This window comes from Leopardus geoffroyi, chromosome D2 (genome assembly GCF_018350155.1).
Source record: "Leopardus geoffroyi isolate Oge1 chromosome D2, O.geoffroyi_Oge1_pat1.0, whole genome shotgun sequence".
NCBI lineage: Eukaryota > Metazoa > Chordata > Mammalia > Carnivora > Felidae > Leopardus > Leopardus geoffroyi.
The window spans coordinates 27,822,985-27,843,963 of NC_059334.1; the positions used below are offsets into that span (position 1 = coordinate 27,822,985).

A 20,979-nucleotide genomic window follows, 5' to 3' on the forward strand; every position below is an offset into this window, starting at 1 on the left:
TCACTCTCTGGCTCAAAGCCCTCTGCTCGCTTCCCATCCTACTCAAAATAACAGTAAATTTCTTGCAACGGTTTATGTTCCTTACAAGATCAGCCTTCCTTTTTAGTGTCAGATCTCCTCTTGCCTCACTAACATTTGCCTCCAAGGCATTTCTACTTGTTATTTCCCCTGCTGTGAATTCATCAATGAGTAGAAAACACTCTATTTAAAGCTTGGTGGAAGGCTTATTTCAGTAACTAGCAAGTAAGTCACATATAAATATCACAATATATCACTTAAATTCCTGTGGCCTTATAAATAACTCCACACATAAATTTTTGGGTTATTCAATAATGTTAAAAAATAGGATATGTACATTTATAAAGCCCAAGGTTCAACTCTATAGTTAAATAAAATAGTGAAGAGATTTAGTCTTAAATTATAGACATTGTAATTACAGTAAAAAGATGTAATACTGGATATACTTTTTTTTTTTTAAGTGAACTCTGTGTCCAGTGTGGGGCTTAAACTCAGGACCCTGAGATCATGAGTCACACACTCTACTGACTGAGCCAGCCAGGTGCCCCTACACTGGATATACTTACTTCTTCCTCTCACTCTAAAATATATTACCTCACTGGTGACAAGAATGATAATAAACGGTAATAAAATGATATCTTTTATATATTATTAAGTAGAATTTGTATTTGAGATTAATTATTTTTAAAAATAAATAAGACACTTGAATAGGAACAGAGACAAATATACCAGGCATTTAATATTAGTTACTAGGCATTAATTTTAACTTGGAATTTCCCAGAAATCAAGGCAGGGTGAAAATATATGTATTTTAATATAATTCCATTATTTGATAAATGTTTAGATATTTGTCAACAATTGTACTTGGATTGAAATCTCAAGATGTATTTATTAACAGAATTCTACTGTAAGAATTTTGGGATAAAATAATACGCAATGTTTTAAACTTAATTTTCTTTGCCCAGATTTTTAGACACCAACTTCTTTAATCAATGGAATGATACTAAATCTCAATTTGAGTAAAGAATTTGAATAAGAAAAAAGGTGACACTGTTCAGGTACACTACTTCATGATAAATAGAAATACAGCATAGTGACCTTAGCATGTAAAAATCCAAAAGGACAGGGTGCCTGGGTGGCTCAGTTGGTTGAGCATCCGACTTTGGCTCAGGTCATGATCTCACAGTTTGCCACAGTTCATGAGTTTGATCCCCACATTAGGTTTGCTGCTGTCAGCACGGAACCTGCTTCAGATCCTCTGTTCCCCTCTCTCTTGACCCCTTCTCTCTTTTTCTCTATCTCTCTCCCTCTCTCTCTCAAAAATAAATAAAATTTTTTAAAAATCCCAAAAGGAGTAAGTAATCTGTCCTTTAGATGGTCTGTCAGCAGAAGGTTTTGTATCATTAAATCAAAAGGACTAAGTGTAAAGAAAACTTCATGGAAATAAAGGGAGTTGAGTTCATCTTGAAAAACTTTTGTATTGGAGGGAATAAAAAAGACAAAAGGTTGACAATTCAGACGTGGAAAAGATCACAAACACAGCCTCGGGGATAGCCCTAATGATCAGGAACACAAGAATCATTTCCACAAATAAAAAAACAGGTTTTTGGATTTGTATGCTTTATAGAGCCAGGAACAAGGGGGCACTGTAAAGGACTTTAGCAAAAAAAGGCAGAGCAATTAATGTTTATGCTAGCAGGAACTAGGTAGTAGAGAGCCACTGAATATTTCAGAGTAGTGACCTAGCAATTTACAGTAAGATTTATCTGGCACAAGTAGGTACAAGTGTTGGAAGAAAGAGCAAGAAAGAAATTAATGAAATCCCCTAGGGTCAAAATATTGAGGAACTAGTATAGATTTGAGGCAAGGTGTCTTACCAAAGGAAGGTTCTCTTCATGCTCTCTCATATACCTGTACCAGCCAGTGTGTGATGTTCTGTAAACAGAACACTAAATGAGACTAAAACCATGTTCCCTGCACTAATGAGGTTTAGTGAGGTTTAATGAGTGGAGAAGAAAAGCCATTATGTAAGAAATTATGCATGAACAATGAATGTCATGATATGGGAATCTCCATGTGTTACATTCAGATTCAGGCCTGAATGTTGGAAGGAAACTACACTTAGATTTGTATTAGTGAAGTCTAGGTTAATCTGGAATTGTAATGATGAGCAGGTATTTATTGGCAAAGAGAAGGAGGATGGGGAGTTGAGGGAATTGTATGCCTCAGAGAGAGAGGTGTGAGGGAGAGCCTGGTGTTTATAGGAAGGAAGCCTTCCATATACAGGGAAGGGTGGGAGAGAAAGTGTGAAATATGAGGCAGGGAGCAGAACCTGGTTCTCTTACATAGGGCATTAAAGGACCAGATTTCATGCTTAGAGCAAGGGGAGACACTGACACCTTGAAGGGGTTTTACGCATGGTGATAGATGACAGATTTAGTGCTTTAGAAATATGATCTCAAGTTCAAGTGAGAGAATGGAAGTTTACTAAAGGCAGGAGACAATTTAGGAGCCCTCTAAAGAAAATCTAGGACCTAAACTAAGATAGTGACCCAGATGGCGTTAACATTATCCTCAGCTTGACTAAATTTTAGACAGGCTTCTTTCCAACTCTAGGCACCTGACCTCCCTTTTCTTAATGGCAATTACAACTTGTAATTGTAAATTCTTTCTTTGCATCTTTAAGATGCAAGTAAATGTTTCTAAGTGCTTCTCAACAGCTTTACAAACAAGGAATGTCTTTCTCAAAAACCAGGGAGCTATCCCGTTGAAATGCAATTGTCAAGGAAGATAGAGCCTCTACCTCCCAGGCTCTGTGGGAGGGCGGCTACCTAACTTTAGAGGGCACCTTGCTCCAAGGTGTATACGTACCTGCTGTCATGAAGACAGAAAAAAAATTCACTTTTCCTTTGGGTAAAGCCAATTAGCAAAAATGAATGGCCTACAATCTCTGTTACCCTATCTCTGAAAAACTTTCAGCTCTTTGTTCTAGGAGAGTCGAATTCAGACAAACTTCTGGTCTCTCTCCCCTACTGCAATAGCCTTGAATAAAGTCTTCCCTTCCTGTTCAATTTTTCCCCGTGTGAAATTTTTTTTGAAAATAGTGATAGTGGAGGTAGTTAAAAAACAGACAAGTTCTGAAAATATTTAGAAGATAGTAAAGCTTGAATGTGGTGTATGACTAGCTGTGGAAGGGAGTAAAAAAAAATACATTCCCAGGTTCAGATGTGTTAGATCCAAAGTACAGAAGTGTTATAAGGGGTATAGGAGTTAAAGGAGATTCGTGGGATAAGGTGATGCATTCAGGCTTGGGAACAGTGAGTGCCACAGGAGCCTATAAGCCATGAGAGGAGAGGAAACCACAGGCCTGCAATGTAAGTAGCCAGAGCTCATGAGACAGGATGTGGCTACATTCACTTACCTATGTAAGACATTTGAAATCTTGGGACTCTATGAGAGTGTTCAGGAAAACTGGGAAGAATTGGAGGACTAGAGGGCTTAGATCAGAACTTCAGTGAACCCTAATGTTTGCAAAGTGGATAGAGGAAGAGGAAACCATGAAGCCCTGAGAATCGTTACCCAGAGAGACAGGAAAGCAGAGTTTCTGCCAAGTACACAATAGAAATTAAAGAAGCCAATGAAGAGAAAATGCACTGCCTAGTGTAGTGCTGCTTGAATAATGTAATTTCATCCAGGCTTATGCAAGTTGTGTTTTTCATAGTAACCTAAACCAAATTATATCATGAAAAAGGTAATGAGGTCGTGTCTTACCATATTTTGTATGTTAATTTAGTATAAGCTTGAGTTATTGAGAGTGTATTCTGATAATAAATGGAGCCTATTAAAATGCTTCCAATTTTTAAAATAAACCACCCATTCATGGCAATTTTTCTATTGTCATGATGGAGAATATTCAGCTTGCTGCATTTTAAAAAAGCAGCAAGGAGGACATTCTCCTAATCACCAACATGAAGTTAGAGTGTACATGGCTATTTTTTTTTACCCCAAGAAACATCTTCTATATTTTAAAATTTGATATGCTCCAATTCATTTGCTGCATTGACGTTTTGAGGCTGTGTCCAGTAACCTAGGCAACTGTTCTTATTTCTGTCCTAATTTTCTTCTATGTATAGAACTTATATAGAATCAATGTTCTCAAAGATATTCTTTAAGGCAGAGCAGATTTACAAGTTATATGCTTTTAAGGGAATATAACATTCAAAATATGACAAATCTTAATCAAAGACTACATGTTACACTGTCTTTACTTTTGGGTCAACAGTAAATATGATGAATAATCTATCTTCAAAAAGGTGGTATAATTTTTTGCTGAAATATGCTCTGACTACAATTGAAATTATAAATCTTTAAGAGTTTTTTTTTAATGTTATGGTCACTAAACTGAATTTCAGCACTTAGAGACGACAGCTTCAAGTACTTGCAAATAAAAATCTGGCCTTGATGGGATGCCTGGATGGCTCAGCTGGTTGAGCATATGACTTCGGCTCAGGTCGCTATCTCACAGTTCATGAGTTTGAGTCCCGCATCAGAGCTCGCTTGAGATCCTCTGCCCCCTGTCTCTCTGCCCTGCCTCACTTGTGCGCTGTCTCTCTCTCTCTCTCTCTCTCTCTCTCAAAAATAAATAAACATTAAAAAAGAAAACCTGGCTTTGGTCAGTAATGTTAAATGAGTTCCCTTTTTCACTCTTCATCTACAAGACAGTATGATCAAAGTTTAAATTGTGTGACACAGAACAAAATCTTTTATTTTTTGAGACCTATTGGCTTTCGAGCTATATAGGCAGAGGAAAGAATCACTAGGACATATGTTCTAAGGAATAGAGAAATAAACGACAATTTTATTTCATTTTTTAATTCCAGTATAGTTAACATACAGTGTTATATTAGTTTCAGTTGTACAATAGAGTGACTAAACAATTCTCTACATTATTCAGTGCCATCAAGATAAGTGTACTCTTAATCCCCTTTCACCTATTTCACTCCCCTAGGATAACCATCAGTTTGTTCTCTATAGTTAAGAGACTGTTTTCTGGTTTTTATATTTTTTAATTTTGTTCATTTGCTTTGTTTCTTAAATTCCATATATGAGTGAAATCATATGATATTTGTCTTTCTCTGACCAACTTATTTCACTTAGCCTTACACTCTTTGGATCTATCCATGTTGTTGCATATGGCAACATTTCACTCAATAAAAGGCAGTTTTAAGTGACTACTTGCAAAACTGATTTTAACGTGCATCCTATAAATATCAGGATGAATTTTCTTTTTCTTTTGTTTTTGCCTACGTACCACAAACTTTGGAAATTAAGCCCTATATAATTTGATGAAGATAAATGAGGACTGTAAGAGAGAGAAGAAACAACAGATAACCACAGTACCAAAATTCCACAAAGAAAAGAACAAAACAAAACAAAACAAAACCTCACAATGCAGGGCCAGCCATTCAATAATGAACAAAATAAGAACTTGACAATTATTGGGTCAAATTCTCTGCTTTATCCTACGATCAAGAGGGTTTTTTTTTTTTTTTTTTTTTTTTTGTGATCGCTATTTCAGTTGTACATGAGGTATGTGAATTAGATGTACATGAAAGTGCCAGCATCATTAAAAATCACATTAATGCCATCTTCCTTCTAACCTGATAAAGCAGTTTCTGGTAAGTCCTTCTCCTGAGGGAAAAAAACTCCTTCAAAGGACTTTGGTAATAGAATTTCCAGCATGTCAAAATGTTTCACACCACAAAACCAAGAAACCAAAGGAGTCTCATACTAGAAGACTGAGACTTGCCTTGATGAAACTTCTTGAGCTACTTAAAAGGAAGCCAAAGCATAATACTACCATACAAATCTACATTTGTCATGAAATTCATTTTTTTTTTGGGAAAAATCACAATGTATTGAGCACTTCCTAGGTGCCAGAAGCTGAACTGAAATTTTTCATGTACCTAGTTTAATGTTCAAGAAACACAAGAAAATAGATACTATTATCTGGATAGTATTATCTAGATAACAGATGCTATTATCACAATTTTACAGATGAGAAAACAGTTAGAAATGTAAATAATGTGTTCAGTGTCATATGGATAGTAATGGGTAGAACCCAGATTTGAATCAAGGCTTATATAACTCCCAAGTTCATACATCTGTACATTATAAGGCAATGCTAGTGGAGATCAGCCACTTGCTCACCCATTCCACTCGCAAAACTCTCTTGCAATCTGTTCTACTAAATCTCTCTAAAACCACAGTTGTCCTTCAGGTAGGCATGGGAAACATATTTTGAGCCATCACCCTGCTGACACTATTTATTTCCTGGGAGCCCCTTGCTACTGCTGCCCCTACTGCAGACAGTAAATGAGAGGGAGGGTGGAAATCTAGAAATCAAAATACTCCCTGGATTGAAATATCACAGAGGCCATTGTGATAAGAGACTGAGGTTTCTGGATTCTGTGCTTGGAGACCCAGGATTGTTGTCCTACAAGGTCTGACACTGTCTGACTCTATCTGATTAATACTCCATTTCTTCAAGGTGAAGTGATCCACCAGGGAGACTGTCAAGCCACCAGGGATGACTGTCCAGACATCACCATGTAGTTTCCAAATGGTAATTAACAAAATGATTTGGTTATTAATGGAAGATTGTAATGTTGAGACATTTTGAAACTTGTGAGACTTAAGCAGATTTGACACTTAGGTTTATAGTCTTCAGTTTCAAAAGTCATTTTTCTAGTAGAGGACTTATGATATCAACTCCATTATACTGGCTGTAACAATAGGAGGGCAATGAGATCTTATGGGATGGTAAGATTCTACCCAAATTTGCTGGGCTGTACTGGAAAGAGAGTGGTTTGTTCCAGAAGACCTGGGATTTGGTTCCAGTTGACATGATTTGCACAAACTATTAAACTTCTTTGAGTTAAATTCCCTAATTAGTAAAATCAAGGAGAAAAAAAAAAAAAAAAACAGGGCTTTTGTGAAATAAGACACCAACTGGGAAACATTCTGTAAGCTGTAAATGTTAAATGATAACTGGCACTCTTGTTTAAATAGAAATGATGAGTTAGCATGTATTTAGTATAATCTTTTAGAAAGCTTTTAGGACTTACCAAAAAGTCATCTTATCAGTAAGTTTGGGAATTTGATGATCTTAACAGGAGTCTATTTTCATGTCTCTTTCAAATTAGAGTTTTTAAGATAACAGATTTCTATTTCATACTTGGTAAGAACATGAACAGAATAAACAATTAGAGCTTTAAAGAATGTTCTATAAATCTATAGCAAAATCACACTCTATATCACTGTGGAATGCCTGATTACTGGATATAATCACAGTATTGGTCCAGTGAGTATCCGTGTTTAATAATTAAGATAATCACTAATTTCCACTTCTGTTCCTCTGCTACTTCATAAGGCATGCACTATTGGTCTTTTAGTATTTCACTCTCATTGACCATGGACTCTAAATCATTATTTGTTGGTTATACACCTTTACAATGCCCAGTGGCATTTGCCACTGATGACAACAATAACAGATGATATTGAGCCACAACCACTGGCAGTGAAGTGCAGAGAGGAAAATGATAATAAATAACTGTCATTCCATTACTAAAAAGTGCCTGAAATTCGTTCTACTCAGTGTTCTATACAGCAAAGTCTGCATTATTCAAGAATCAAAAAAGCATTTACTCTTTAATAAGAGCAGCCAGCAAAAAGGGACCCAAATGCATGTCTGCTTCAGTGACCAGAAATTCCTCATGAAGCATGGCATGTATTCAAAAAATTCTCAACAGAGTCCACTTCAAAATTTTATGGTATCTTCCCAAATTGGATGGTATCAGGGAAATGTGTCAAAAGATATACTCAGTCCAATGGATACAGACTTCAGGAATGCTGGATAGAATACAGAGACAGAGTATCAAATGTATATGAGATTGAGCATAGAAATATATTCCAAGCACAGAGACACAACTATGGAGAATATGGAGCCTGTTGGGGATGCAAGATGCCTAAGAGAGCTCATAAAACATAGGTAAACGTGATCATTTTGGTCAGGTGGTTTGGGTGAGGGACAGTTTAAGCTGGCCTGCCATGAATGCAAAATCTGTAGTAATGAACTCACAAGACAGATATCCAATAAAAGGTTGTTATTTGAGTTAAATTGTCTGTACTATACCTAATTACTCTTTAAATTTAAAAGAGAATTTGTATCCTTCCTCCATTTCTCAGATGACTGCAGCACCTTTTACTCTCTTCTCTTCCATTCCATTGATGATGAATCAAGTTTAATGAGGTGGTGGTTGTTTGTTGCTTGTTAATAAAAGATTCATCCCACTAACTCTGTATTTTAAGTAAATTGATATGTGGTAATCACTAAAGTTCTTAATCAGAAAACATAATCCACTTACTAGACAAGTTATATAAAGCTGTGCCTCAGTGATCTTATTAGTAAAACTGGGATAATGTATCAATATATCAAAGTTAATGTGATATTTAGTTTACATACTGTGACTATCTTTTCTCGTTTTCTCCCAAAAGCAGAGTCTAAGAACGGAAGGTAGCTTATTCTGGGGTGAAATCTTGGGGAACAGAACTGGGAACCTGGGAAGGATGGATATGGAAAACAAGGAGGGCAATTCCAAAGATATATTATCAAGCTGGTCACCATGGTACCAGTGGGGCTTGATCTCCCTCTGAATCCTTTGAGTGCCTATGGAAAACGCAAAATAGTCCATCCAAGGAATATAAGAGTATTCACCAAGGTTACTCTGTGGAGTGTTAATGCTTCACACAAGATTGTGCATGTATTAGAATATCTGAATAGCTTCCTGAGGGATTCCACACAGCAATTTCAGAGAAGCCTCGAGGCAGGAAGTGAATAAAATCTAAGATATTCACATTTTATACAGAGAGATTTACTAGAGCAGAGAGTGGTCAGGTTGAATATAACATTGTTCCCAGTAGATGTGATGGGAAGGGATCTATCTTGCCACTAGGTAGTAGTGAGGGTGTTGCCCAGGGGCATTCCAAATGAACTGGCCTGTCAGGGAAATGTGCACAGTGGAACACAAATCCAGAATGCAGAGAAGTTTTGGAATGATTTCTACAAGGTTAGAAGCAGTGCCTTCTATGAAAGATTCTTAAGATCCAGGACCATGGAGATCATCAACTTCTTAACCTACTATAATCAGGTGGCCATCTAGCTGGCCTGTAACCCCAGTGAAGAACAAAAATACAAATCAAATAGTAGTAATAAGAAGCTTAATTTCTTGGCATATAATTATAAAGTTTATAAAACACTTTCATATGCATCACTTTCTTTGAGGTTATTATCTTTGAGGTTATGCTGTGAGAAGGTAAGATATTATTCTTCTCATTTTTCAGATGAAGTACTTTGAAGTTTCTAAGTTTTAAGGTCTTAACCAAGGCTTCATTGTATACATGTGATGATACAGAATGAGAAACATGGCATGTTTATCCTAATCCCAGCATCCTAAAAGTTACCTTTATTTTAACAAAATTTCCTCCTATCAATTACTCTGTATGTCCTGACAACTACCCTCCACCTATAGTGGCTCAGCAGCAGCCTAAGTGAATCACTCACTTACTTGAAAGCATGAGCAAACTAAACTATCAGCAAAATTTATTCCCAATCCCATTGCCATTTGTAAAAACTGATCTCTTTCCAAAGATGCCTACTAGATTTGAAGAAAACTTCTTTTAGATGCTGGGTGCCCCCAGGCAGTTCCCAGCATGAACTGGTTTCTAGAGGGCTGGGAAGTAATCCAAATAATCAGCAAGGAATGGAAACTCAAGAAAACCAACATTTCTAAGAAAGCACAGGTGTCGTGACTAATATATATCAGTTCTAAGTAATCTGAATATTTGAAAACATGGAACTTTTGGGGAGCCTGGGTGGCTCAGTCAGTTGAGCATCCAACTTCAGCTGTAGTCGTGTCTCACAGTTCATGAATTTGAGCCCCACATTGGGCTCTGCCCTGACAGCTCAGAGCCTGGAGCCTGCTTTAGATTCTGTGTCTCCCTCTCTCTCTGCTCCTCTCCTGCTGGTACTCTCTCTCTCTCTCTCTCCCTCTCAAAAATAAATAAATAAGCTTAAAAAAGACATGCAACTTTCTTAAATTTATCTTTTTCTATCCACCTCCAAATGTAATGTCACTGAATTTAGCTAATTAATAATAGTAATAATGCTGATGATAATTATACTATCACTACTATAGCTGCAAATAATAACTAATGATTATTGAGAACTTACTATGAGCTAAGCCATGTGTTAAGGGCTCTACTAGTTAATTTAGTTATTTGCACAATAATCCACATATAGAGAGTACTAGTACTATCCTCACTTTATAAATCAGCAAACCAAGTTAGAGAAAGGCTGAGTTTCCCAGGTAACACAGTAAGGGAGTGGCTAATTCAGATGTGTTGCAGGACAATCTAAGCTGCTATACTATACTGCCTGGCTTTTAGACCCACGTTCCGCAGGCTGGTCTGCAGTTACAAATGATCATTGGCTAGGAAACCAAACTTTCACAGGTTCCCAAGCACTGGGTGCAAGTAAAGTGAGATACAATACCTCAGAGTAATTCAGAAGTTGTTTAGCATTGTTGGAGGGGTGTGTGTGTGTGTGTGTGTGTGTGTGTGTGTGTGTTGAGGGTAAGGGGAGAAGAGGGCAAGGCAGAAAGGAAGAAAAGTACAGGGGTAGTTTCTCAGTTTTTTCCTCTAGAATTACAGAGTATATTTATAACTTCTTGGTTTCTCTTTTCTATCTAAATAAATGTGTGCACATTTGAATTCTATATTCCCATGACTGCTATAAACATCAAAAGTGGCATGGGGTGATTTACTACATGATCAGAAATGGTCTCCCTGTGGTCTTCCTTTCAAGGTAAAGGAAATAATTCCTCTCATGCTGTGGCCCATGGATTCCGAGGCTCTTCTTCCTGTGCTTCGCAAAACCAGCCCCAGAGCCAGGAGTCCCACCTGTGAGCGCCTACATGATTGACAAGAAGAGGGCACAGCATATAGTTGTCCTCTCAGGGAGGTGACTTACCCGGTCAGTTTTCCCTTCAGTCTGAATGCTGGTGTGACTGCGCACCTCATGTTCCTCTTCCAAGTCAGAAACATCCTCCAGTTCCTCTGGGGTCTATAAAAAGAAAGCAAAGCATTGCTGGTGAGAATGCAAAATGGAAAACAGAGTGACCATACCTCAAAAAGTAAGCACAGAGGTACCAATATGACCCTGCAATTCTACTCCTAGAAAAGAAATGAAAATAAATACATGTCCACACAAAAACTTGTTAAAAAAAACTGTTCATAACAGCACCAATCATAGTAGCCAAAAAGTGGAAACAACTCAAATACAAATCTAGTGAGGAATAGATAAACACAATTCTATACAATAAAATATGATTTAGCTATAAAAAGGAATGGGATACTGAGACAGGCTGCAACATAGGTGAATCTTGAAGATATTATGGTAAGTGAAAGGAGTCAGTCATAAAAGACCGCATGTTTGCAAGCAAACTGGTGCAGCCATCCTGGAAAACAGTGTGGAGATTCCTCAAAAAATTAAAAATAGATCTACCCTATGACCCAGCAGTAGCACTGCTAGGAATTTACCCAAGAGATACAGGAGTACTGATGCATAGGGGCACTTGTACCCCAATGTTTATAGCAGCACTCTCAACAATAGCCAAATAATGGAAAGAGCCTAAATGTCCATCAACTGATGAATGGATAAAGAAATTGTGGTTTATATACACAATGGAATACTACGTGGTAATGAGAAAGAATGAAATATGGCCTTTTGTAGAAATGCGGATGGAACTGGAGAGTGTTATGCTAAGTGAAATAAATCATACAGAGAAAGACAGATACCATATGTTTTCACTCTTATGTGGATCCTGAGAAACTTAACAGAAGACCATGGGGGAGGGGAAGGAAAAAAAAAAGTTAGAGAGGGAGGGAGCCACACCATAAGAGACTCTTAAAAACTGAGAATATACTGAGGGTTGATGGGGGGGTGAGAGGGAGGGGAAAGTGAGTGGGTGATGGGCATTGAGGAGGGCACCTGTTGGGATGGGCACTGGGTGTTGTATGGAAACCAATTTGACAATAAATTTCCTATTAAAAAAATAAAATAAAAATAAAATAAAATAAAGATGGAAAAAAAAGACCACATGTTGATTCCATTTGTGTGAAATGTCTAGAATAGGCAAATCTATAGAGACAAAAGTTTGACTGGTAGTTCCTAAAGGCGGGGGTGAGGGAGGAGGGAGTGGGCAATGATTGCTCATGGGTATGCAGTCTTTCTTTGGGATGATCGCAATGTTCTGGAATTAGATAGTGGTAATGATTGCAAGATTGTGTGCATATACAAAAAAAAAAACAGGTACACACACTGAGTTTTAACTTCAAAAGGGTGAATCTTATCGTTATGAATTATATCCCAATAAATTTTGAAAGAAAAAGAAAGCAAAATAAGTAGAAGGAAGTTTTTCTCTCAGTCAATAGCTATTTGGCTAAACATTATGTGGTTATCACAAATCAAGAGCTTACATGTGATAAAGAAATGGAATATTTACAGTTAAAACAATATAACATTAAAACGCTACCCAAAACTATCAATAAATTAAATTTTCTAGGAATTTAAATAATAAATATATTAACTGCAGTGTCTATCCTAAAGAGCTAACCTACTTCCATTTCTTTTTTTCAATTTCAGCTTAAACGTCTTCTGACAGGGAGGTGTCTCCTCAGGAAGACCTGGACTGGGTTGGGTCCTCTGCCAAGCTTTTCCTGACCCCTCCACTTCCACGTCATGATGCTCCCCATACGTGATTGCAGCATGGTTTGTTGAAACAGGCAACCAGTTGTTGTTGCCTCTGTGAGGTAAGAAGTGGGTCTGCCCTGCCTATCGTTATATCACTACAATCAAGCACATCCGTGCTTTTGAATGGATAAAGCAGAATTATCAGTGATAGCCAAAAAAGAGTTGGATACGAACAAAGCGAAACATACCAATGGCAACAACAAACACTTGTCCTAACTGTACTTCCATATTTCAAACTGATTTTATTTGCATTATGTTATTTCTCCTAATTCCTGATTGTCTCATCTTACTGGGGCAATAATTTAAAGATATCTGTTATTATTGCAAATACAAGTAAGAGTATTTAACTTGAATTAACTTAATATTTGTTTTCCTTTAAATTATATATGAACCCTTTAATACAAAACCCTGGTGTGAAATTCAGAAATCGAACATGTGTCATGAAAAATAACCAAAAGTGAAGTGAAAGATCTCTTCTACACACACAGGCTGTTAAAGATGGGGGAAGGACAGGGATTGCCTCCTCAGTCCAGCCTTGGTTTCCCTTCAACCTTGGTTTGCACACAGGCCCTTTGCTTATACTGAGGGCTGTGGAGGGTTTCCCTTCCCTTGGGACCATTCTAGAGATGAGAACTTGCAATAATTAGTTCACACTATAGAGTAAAGCTATCTATTTCCTACCACTAACGGCCTCAGATTCTTTCTCATCTCATGGATCTTTAACCAGCACTTCGTTTTCTAAGCCTTGCACTGAGCATCACCCAAAACTCTGCATGTATTGCAACTGACTACTATTAGATATTAATAGTCCCCCTCTTTCCAAGGCCTCTGATACGCTTGAGTAACCGTTATGTATGTTTATCTCTACAGGCAGCCCTTCTTTTCTGCAACTACATGCAGCTATGATCACAGGGCAACTTATTCTCTTTTCGTAGGTGTTAGTAACATTAGTTCACCTCTGTGGAACTTCTACACAATCGTGTGTTTCATTATTAGCCATTTTTGTGTATTTTTCCCACAGTATATTGAGAAAGAATCTTTTCGATTTCCCTCCTTGATACATCACCATCCCCTGAAACATCTGAATAAATTCAGTTATCAAATTCCTTTCCTTGGGTCCTATTGTTTTGCAATTGAAGGCTGTCTGGTGTCCTTACTGTGATCTGTTTCTTATAAATGCCCGCTGTTAATTACTTGGATTATACTTTACAATGAAGTGACATATAACCTCATTGATTCCAGTATTTTATTCAACTCAAAATAAAGTGACTTAACAGAAACTAAGAACTGCTGCTGTCAGAAGTCACAAGTACCATTTTTGTTGGTGATATTGCAGGAAGAGATAAGCCTGCCATTTACGCCCACATACTTCTGCGCTTGTGTTTTTGTTTTTGTTTTTTTGCTTGTTTGTTTTTGTCTTTAACACAGGACTATAGTCTTCTTGCAAAGCCACTACAACTGACCTCTTCTTTTCAGGAACAAGATCGGTGGGGGAGTGCTTAAAACGCTTGCTGGCAGCATTTTGTTTTCCGTAAGGCAAGCAGTTGGCTGGTATTGCAAAAATAAAAAGTCAAATATACAATGCTATAATCTAAATTAAGTGGAAGCTAAGAGAGAAATAAGAGCATTCTAATCCCTTTTGGAGTGATACATTAACTCTTTTAAGCCTCAAGACAAATAATAATAGCGTAAATATTTAAAAGGGAGGAGGAAGGCGGGGCGACCCTCTATTGTACACTCATCTGGCAACTCTGGAAGGTGCAAACATCTGGAAAGTGTGTGTGTGTGTGTGTGTGTGTGTGTGTGTGTGTAAGTGAGACCAAACTACCTGAGAGCAGTGTTATGTAGTAGGAAGACCCAATAATGTTGAGTAATATAGACCTAAATTTGAATTCTGGCCCTCCAATTAGTGATTGTGGGACTTTGGGCATTTTGTGTACCATTTTAAACTTTGGTTTTCTCAGAACAAAGTTTTGGATAGTATTACCTAACTCTGAAATTTGTCGTGAGGCTCAAATCTACTAAGATGCTGTAAGGAAGAATTGTTTAGCTCACAGATAGCTAGAGTACAGGAAAAGTTTGTTTCTTTCTTTTGTTGTTGTTGTTTTTTTCTCTTGTTTTTTTTCTCCTCTTTCTCCACTATTCCATTCCTTACCCAACCCTTTATATTTTTGGATAAAATGTTTGCATCAATTTGGTTACCTCCATTTTATTCCAAATTTGTTACTCTGGATTGATGTGATACTCTAGTTACATTCACCCCATTTTGAGTATATGATGTCTTGCACTAAACAGGGTTTAATATAATTCCACACACGTTGTTTTCTCCTAAATTCCAAGTAAAGCTCTCTGTTAACCTGATTTTACTCATATACAAGAATAAAATTATCCCTTAAGTCAGCCTGACAATGATTCACTCTCACATAGATTCTCAGTGATGATGGAAACAACTTTCCCTCTCTAAGCTGAGCTGTCTCTAAACTAGACCAAGAGGAAGATACAGATATCCTTTTTTTACTCAAGAGAGTGTTAATAAACTTAGTCATTATTCATATATTTCTCATATTAGAATTCAGGAAACCTTTTTCATGTTTTTCTATTTTAACTCTTGCTTGTTGTGAAGCCTTTTTTAGGTAGCTCAAAGTGATATGAAATTAGCCTAGTTTCCTCACTTGTAAAATGGCAAAAATATCACCTAATTCTTAGGGTTATTGTGAGGATAAAATAAGATGATGGACTGGAACATTATTCAGTGACTAGAAAGTACTGAAGTTTAATATTGTTTATGATTATAATAAATTATCATTAATTTTATTATAAGACCTCACTTTATGTGAAAGAGGCCAGAATCAAGTATAAAACTTGAAAATACTCAGGCTGAGGTTTTTACATAGAAACTGGAGCTGCAATAAACCACAGTGGCACATTAAACTTCAGAGTCAGAATAAATTTGTGGTTTTAATAAATATATATGTATATATATTTACTGAGATAGAAATGACTGCATTTATATGTCTTTTTTCCCAAGGAGCTTGATGCTCTCTACAGACTTTATCTCATTAATTCCTTCAGCATTTCTAGTGAGACGGTATGCAGGGTTATTACACATAAAAATTCACTTGCACAGACTTTATAAATGTTTAACATTAAAATATATGAAAAAAGAAATTTGTAGTCACTGAAAAGGAAAGGAAAAGAGAAACGAAAGAAGAGAAAGAAGGAAAGAAAGAACAAAAAAAACAGGAGAAAAAGGATAGTCTCGGAACAGGAGTCATGCTTGACATTTTCCTCTCAAATTAAGGTCAAATTCTAAATCTTACAAGTGACTTAATCATAAATCATACTTCTCCGACTATCCATTGCTGGTTTACTACAATCAAATAACTGCCAGTGCAGTGACAAGAGCAGTCTGACACTCGGGGAAGCTGTTAGGAAGGGCACTCCAGGCCGTCTTCCCAAGCAGGCAGTGGAAAGAGCATGCTCAGTCAGGTCCTGCTAGCTGAGCTGACAGCACAGGATGATTTGGGAATGTCAATGTCAAAAATTCATTTTTATAAGAGAACTAGGTATGTTCGTAATATGATTTCAAATGATAGAAACCTAAGAAATGCCTTTTTGCTGAAAACACACACAAGCACTTTTTGTACTCTTCAAACATGGCCCACTCATCTGCTCATTCTACATCCCGGTCTTCGGCTCTTTGTATTGACTACTCTATTGCCTGGAATGGTCCTCCTAGACCTCTTACATGGCTGGATCATTCTCACCATAGGAGATCAGATGGCCTATCTTCAGTCTTATCCAGTCTGCCCTGGTCAGTCTATCTAAAAGGAACCCTTTTCCCTACTTCATTTGTTTTTTATATCACCTTGTAATTTTTCATTAGCTCTCTTTTCATGATCATAACCTGAAATTATATTTTTCTTTTGTTTTTTTTTTTGAAAGGGAATGTGTTTCTGTCTTGTCCCATTAGAACATAACTTTCATGAAAATAAGGATATTGTCTGTCTTGTTCACCACTCTGAGCACCTTGAAACAGCATATACTGTGTGCTCAATAAAAATATCTTAACTAAATAAAGAAATAAATGATTTAATGATGAATAAGCTTCGGTATCAATGTCAGAAGAATGTCATGGGACATTTTTAAGCTACAGAGTAATGTTTAATCCTTTCCCTTCTGCTTTCAATATGTGTTGAGTTAATGATTCCTTGCTTAAGGGAAAGTTTGAGGCAAAGAATCCTGGATTTTGTATTTTAAAAATAAAGACTATGGAAATTAGAGATAATAGGTTTTGTACAGAGCTCAAGATTCTCAGATTTGGAAGACTAGAATGAAATCTATGGGTCCCATTGAAAGTTCAGTACAGATATAAAAAGACATCAGAGAAAACACAATCTTCTAAACTCAGACCAGAGTTTGAAGTCTTACCAAGGCCCATAAAGTATCATGGAAAGAGCAAGTAGTAAACCTGGAGGAGCTACATGGGCTAGGACAATGGGTACTCACTGGTAACTAATTTTAGAAAATTGCAAGAAATTGGTAGGCCTTTCTGATGCGTTGATATAGTCTAAGTCTCTAGAAAAGAGTCTCCAAAACCTAGCACTGTAAGCATCTTGCTCTGAATAATTCCGGTTGCAAGAGACTATCTTGTATGTTCTTGTATGCTGTGGGATGTTTAGCACTATCCCTAGGCTCTACCCACTACATGAAATAGGACCCTCCCAAGATGTAACAATCAAAAGTATCTCCAGACATTTCCAAATGTCCCCCAGTGGGGAGAGGGTAGGAATCATCCCTGTCTGAGAACTAGAGATCTAGAAGTTTGGTTCACCTGGCCCAACACAAGTGACAGAGGTAAAGGGAGGGTCCAATGACTATTTTTTAAATTTCCCATGAGCAAAGTTAAAATTATGTTAACTTAGACATTATAAAAATAAAAAGGTTTTTTTTTTTTTTTTTTTTTTTTTTTCCTCGTACATCCGAATTTGTAGACTGAAGTTCATACCCCATATAATACCATTATGGTTATCAGACAGAAGAGGGCACTGTTCACTCATTTTAGTCTTAACCAAACACCTGGAAGATTATATCAGAAGATTGATGACAATAAAATTACAAACTTGGTCACAGTGTTAATGCCTGCATTTAATAAGCTGCTTCCCTTCTGGGATACTTCTTTCAACTTTTATTAATAATGAAAAATTATTACCTAAATATATGCAGTGATAGTCCAAGTTTGTTTGATCAGTAATAAAGAGGTTAAAAAAATCAAAAGTCACCTCAACTAACATATTTGAATGTCTGTTTTTTATGCATAGAAACATAGGCTATTATGCTAGTTTCTGGGGATCTTGAGACAAATAAAACATAATCCTTGCTCTCAGGAGAGATAAAGGGTAAGGATATTAAATGTAAATAAGAGATATTCCCTAGAGTACATGGTTTGAGACTGAGATTGAACGGTGAGACATAGAGAAATTTCCTTAGAAATGTCAGGCAGAAGAGGAGAATGAGTATAAAATACCTCAAGGTAACCTGGGAAGACATTTCTTGTATTATCAGAAAGCTGCTAGGGTTGTGTTATTGTGGTAGATTAATGAACTTGAAGTTAGGATACTTGGGTTTTCATTCTAACTTTGCCACCAATTAGTTGTATGTTGTTAGGAAAATCACATAATTTTTCTATGCTTCAATTTTCTCATCTTTAAAATAGGGGTGGAAAGTAAGTAAAATTTTATATTTTCTGTAACTTCTCCAAGTTTTAAGATTTTATGAGTTCATGCATAAACTGAAAACATAACATTAATCTGTATGAAATGTTTTCCAAGTACTAGGAAACTTCAATACTAGGAGATAATCTGGTAAGTCCATTGAGTTCTGTGAAACAAATTCACTCCAATTCATCATATCAATTAGAAATATGGTTCATCTCTGAATACATGTATCTCCTGACTCTCACAAGGAATGAGAAGGCATCTAGTATTATTATAACTCTAGTCCCTAACACAACGCTTGGCAAAAAGTAGGTGCACAATAAATATGGTTTTTAGTGAACTGATAGAAGGAAGAAAGTAAATGGATAAGGAAATAAGGACAGATGTGAATAAAGACATATATTTCTATTTTCAAATGATCTATTAAAATCATTAGTGGTTTTTCTTCTTATAATCTTTCAAAAAATAATTCAAAACTTCCTCTAGGTACTATTATCATCCCTTTATGTTTCACAAGCCATTTCATTCTTCTTTTCCAGCACGCTAAGAATATAACACCATATAAATTATTCCGTATGTTGAAACTAAGAAGCCTAGGTGAGTATTACATCTCTTAAAGGCTACAACAATTGAAATGTAGTTTGACAAAGCTAAGTTGCAGAATATCATATATATATATATATATATATATATACACACACACACACACACACACACACACACACAAAAGTAAGAGAAAAGAATACATCTATAATGCATTAGACAATATAATTAAACATGTACTCAGATACGACAACTTGGGCAGATAAATCCTGAACATGTAGAATATTGCTGTCAGAGGAGACACAACCTTAGTTGTTGATATACTTTTTATGAATTAAGTCTCTATTAGTTTGCTATTTAAAAATATACCCAGGTCAGCAGACATCAAATAGTGGACCATGCAATGCCTTATGGTTGAGTCTGGATTATGATGATTATCATAAGAAGTGATCATTACAATCACTTAAGTTTATATAAATCCTGTCTAAGGACTCAAGTAATGATAGAATCACACAGGGTAATGCATATTTTAGCCTTAATCCTTCTTCCTATCAGGAAGCTTGTGACAGTCATTCCTCTGCTCCAAAGACACCAATGAGGCTAATAACTATAGAAAAGCACACAGGAAATCAGCAAGAGGGTCATAAATGAAAGTGGCATCGTCAATATCATGGTACTTATTCAACCACCAAATGAGTTGGTGATCCAGCTCTAATTCCCAGGACTCCATATCTAATTCATGAAAACTGTCATAAGAAGTATTCCAGCTTGACATTTAAATAAAGATATGAAAGACTAATGAAGCCATGAAGAATAGGGTTTGAATGAAAGTATATTTTTAGAAAGTTCAAATATGAGAAACATCCAGATTCAGATCAGGATCCTTGAGATTCTTCTTTTTGAGTACAGAAAGGTGAGGTAATCATTTTTAATCAAGGTCTTAATGTTATTCATTAACAACACTCTGCTGGGTTATTCGGCATTCCTTTTCTCATTCAGTCTTAACAATAAAGCTGAAGAGGCAAATGGTATTATTTTAATACCATAGCTGAGGAAACTGAGCCCTAGAGTTAACAAAACCCATCCAATATTGCACAGATAATAAACAGCTACTTCAAAGTAGGTCCAGTGCTTGTTTTATGAACCAGCTTGGTAGTCACAGATACAGGGTAAATGTGGGAATCGAGTAGTTAAATTTTACAAGCCTAGAAAATAAGCTTCAAACAGCATGAATACACTGCTTTAGAACAAGGAAGGCCAGATATTTAGGGGTTTGATCAGCAGCACACCAGTAGACTGGTCCTTAATCTCCTCCTCTCCCTGCTGGATATAATCTCTAGACCTCAGTAAACTTGGCATCTGGAGCAAATAGATGATTGAGTCTTTCTTCATTGCACCACTGCCACCTACCTTGAACCATATATTGTCTTTAGAGACCCAACTAAAAGAAATCCTGCTTATTTCTCAGGATGGCACCCTGGCTTTAAGTTATAGCAAACTTCAGATGAATTCAATTTTGGTTCATAACATGAGCAAAAGTATATGCCAGTGAAACTGAAAAACAAATATGCTCCTGCGTCATTCTTTTTTGTCTTCTTCTTTTTTTTTTTTTTAAAGTTCTATATGAATTGAGCTATACTGATTACCGAAACTATTAAATGTGTTTTGGACAGAGCTGTGATTTTATATTCTCCTTCTAAAAATATGAACAGAGGAGTGCCTGGGTGGTTCAGTTGGTTGAGTGTCTGACTTTGGCTCAGGTCATGATTTCACGGTCCATGAGTTTGAGTCCCGCATTGGGCTCTGTACTGACAGCTTACAGCCTGGAGC

The 20,979-nt window shown here is 36.6% G+C and overlaps 1 protein-coding gene across 3 annotated transcripts in view; it reads right to left on the reverse strand.

Annotated features, from left to right (window-relative positions):
- Positions 1–20,979, reverse strand: part of CTNNA3 (catenin alpha 3) — a 1,797,955-nt gene that overhangs the window by 182,219 nt on the left and 1,594,757 nt on the right. For all 3 annotated transcript variants that reach the window (XM_045437558.1, XM_045437556.1, XM_045437557.1), the window contains one exon: positions 11,108–11,200. In XM_045437558.1, the coding sequence (XP_045293514.1) occupies positions 11,108–11,200 (93 nt within the window). The remainder of the gene's footprint in view (positions 1–11,107; positions 11,201–20,979) is intronic.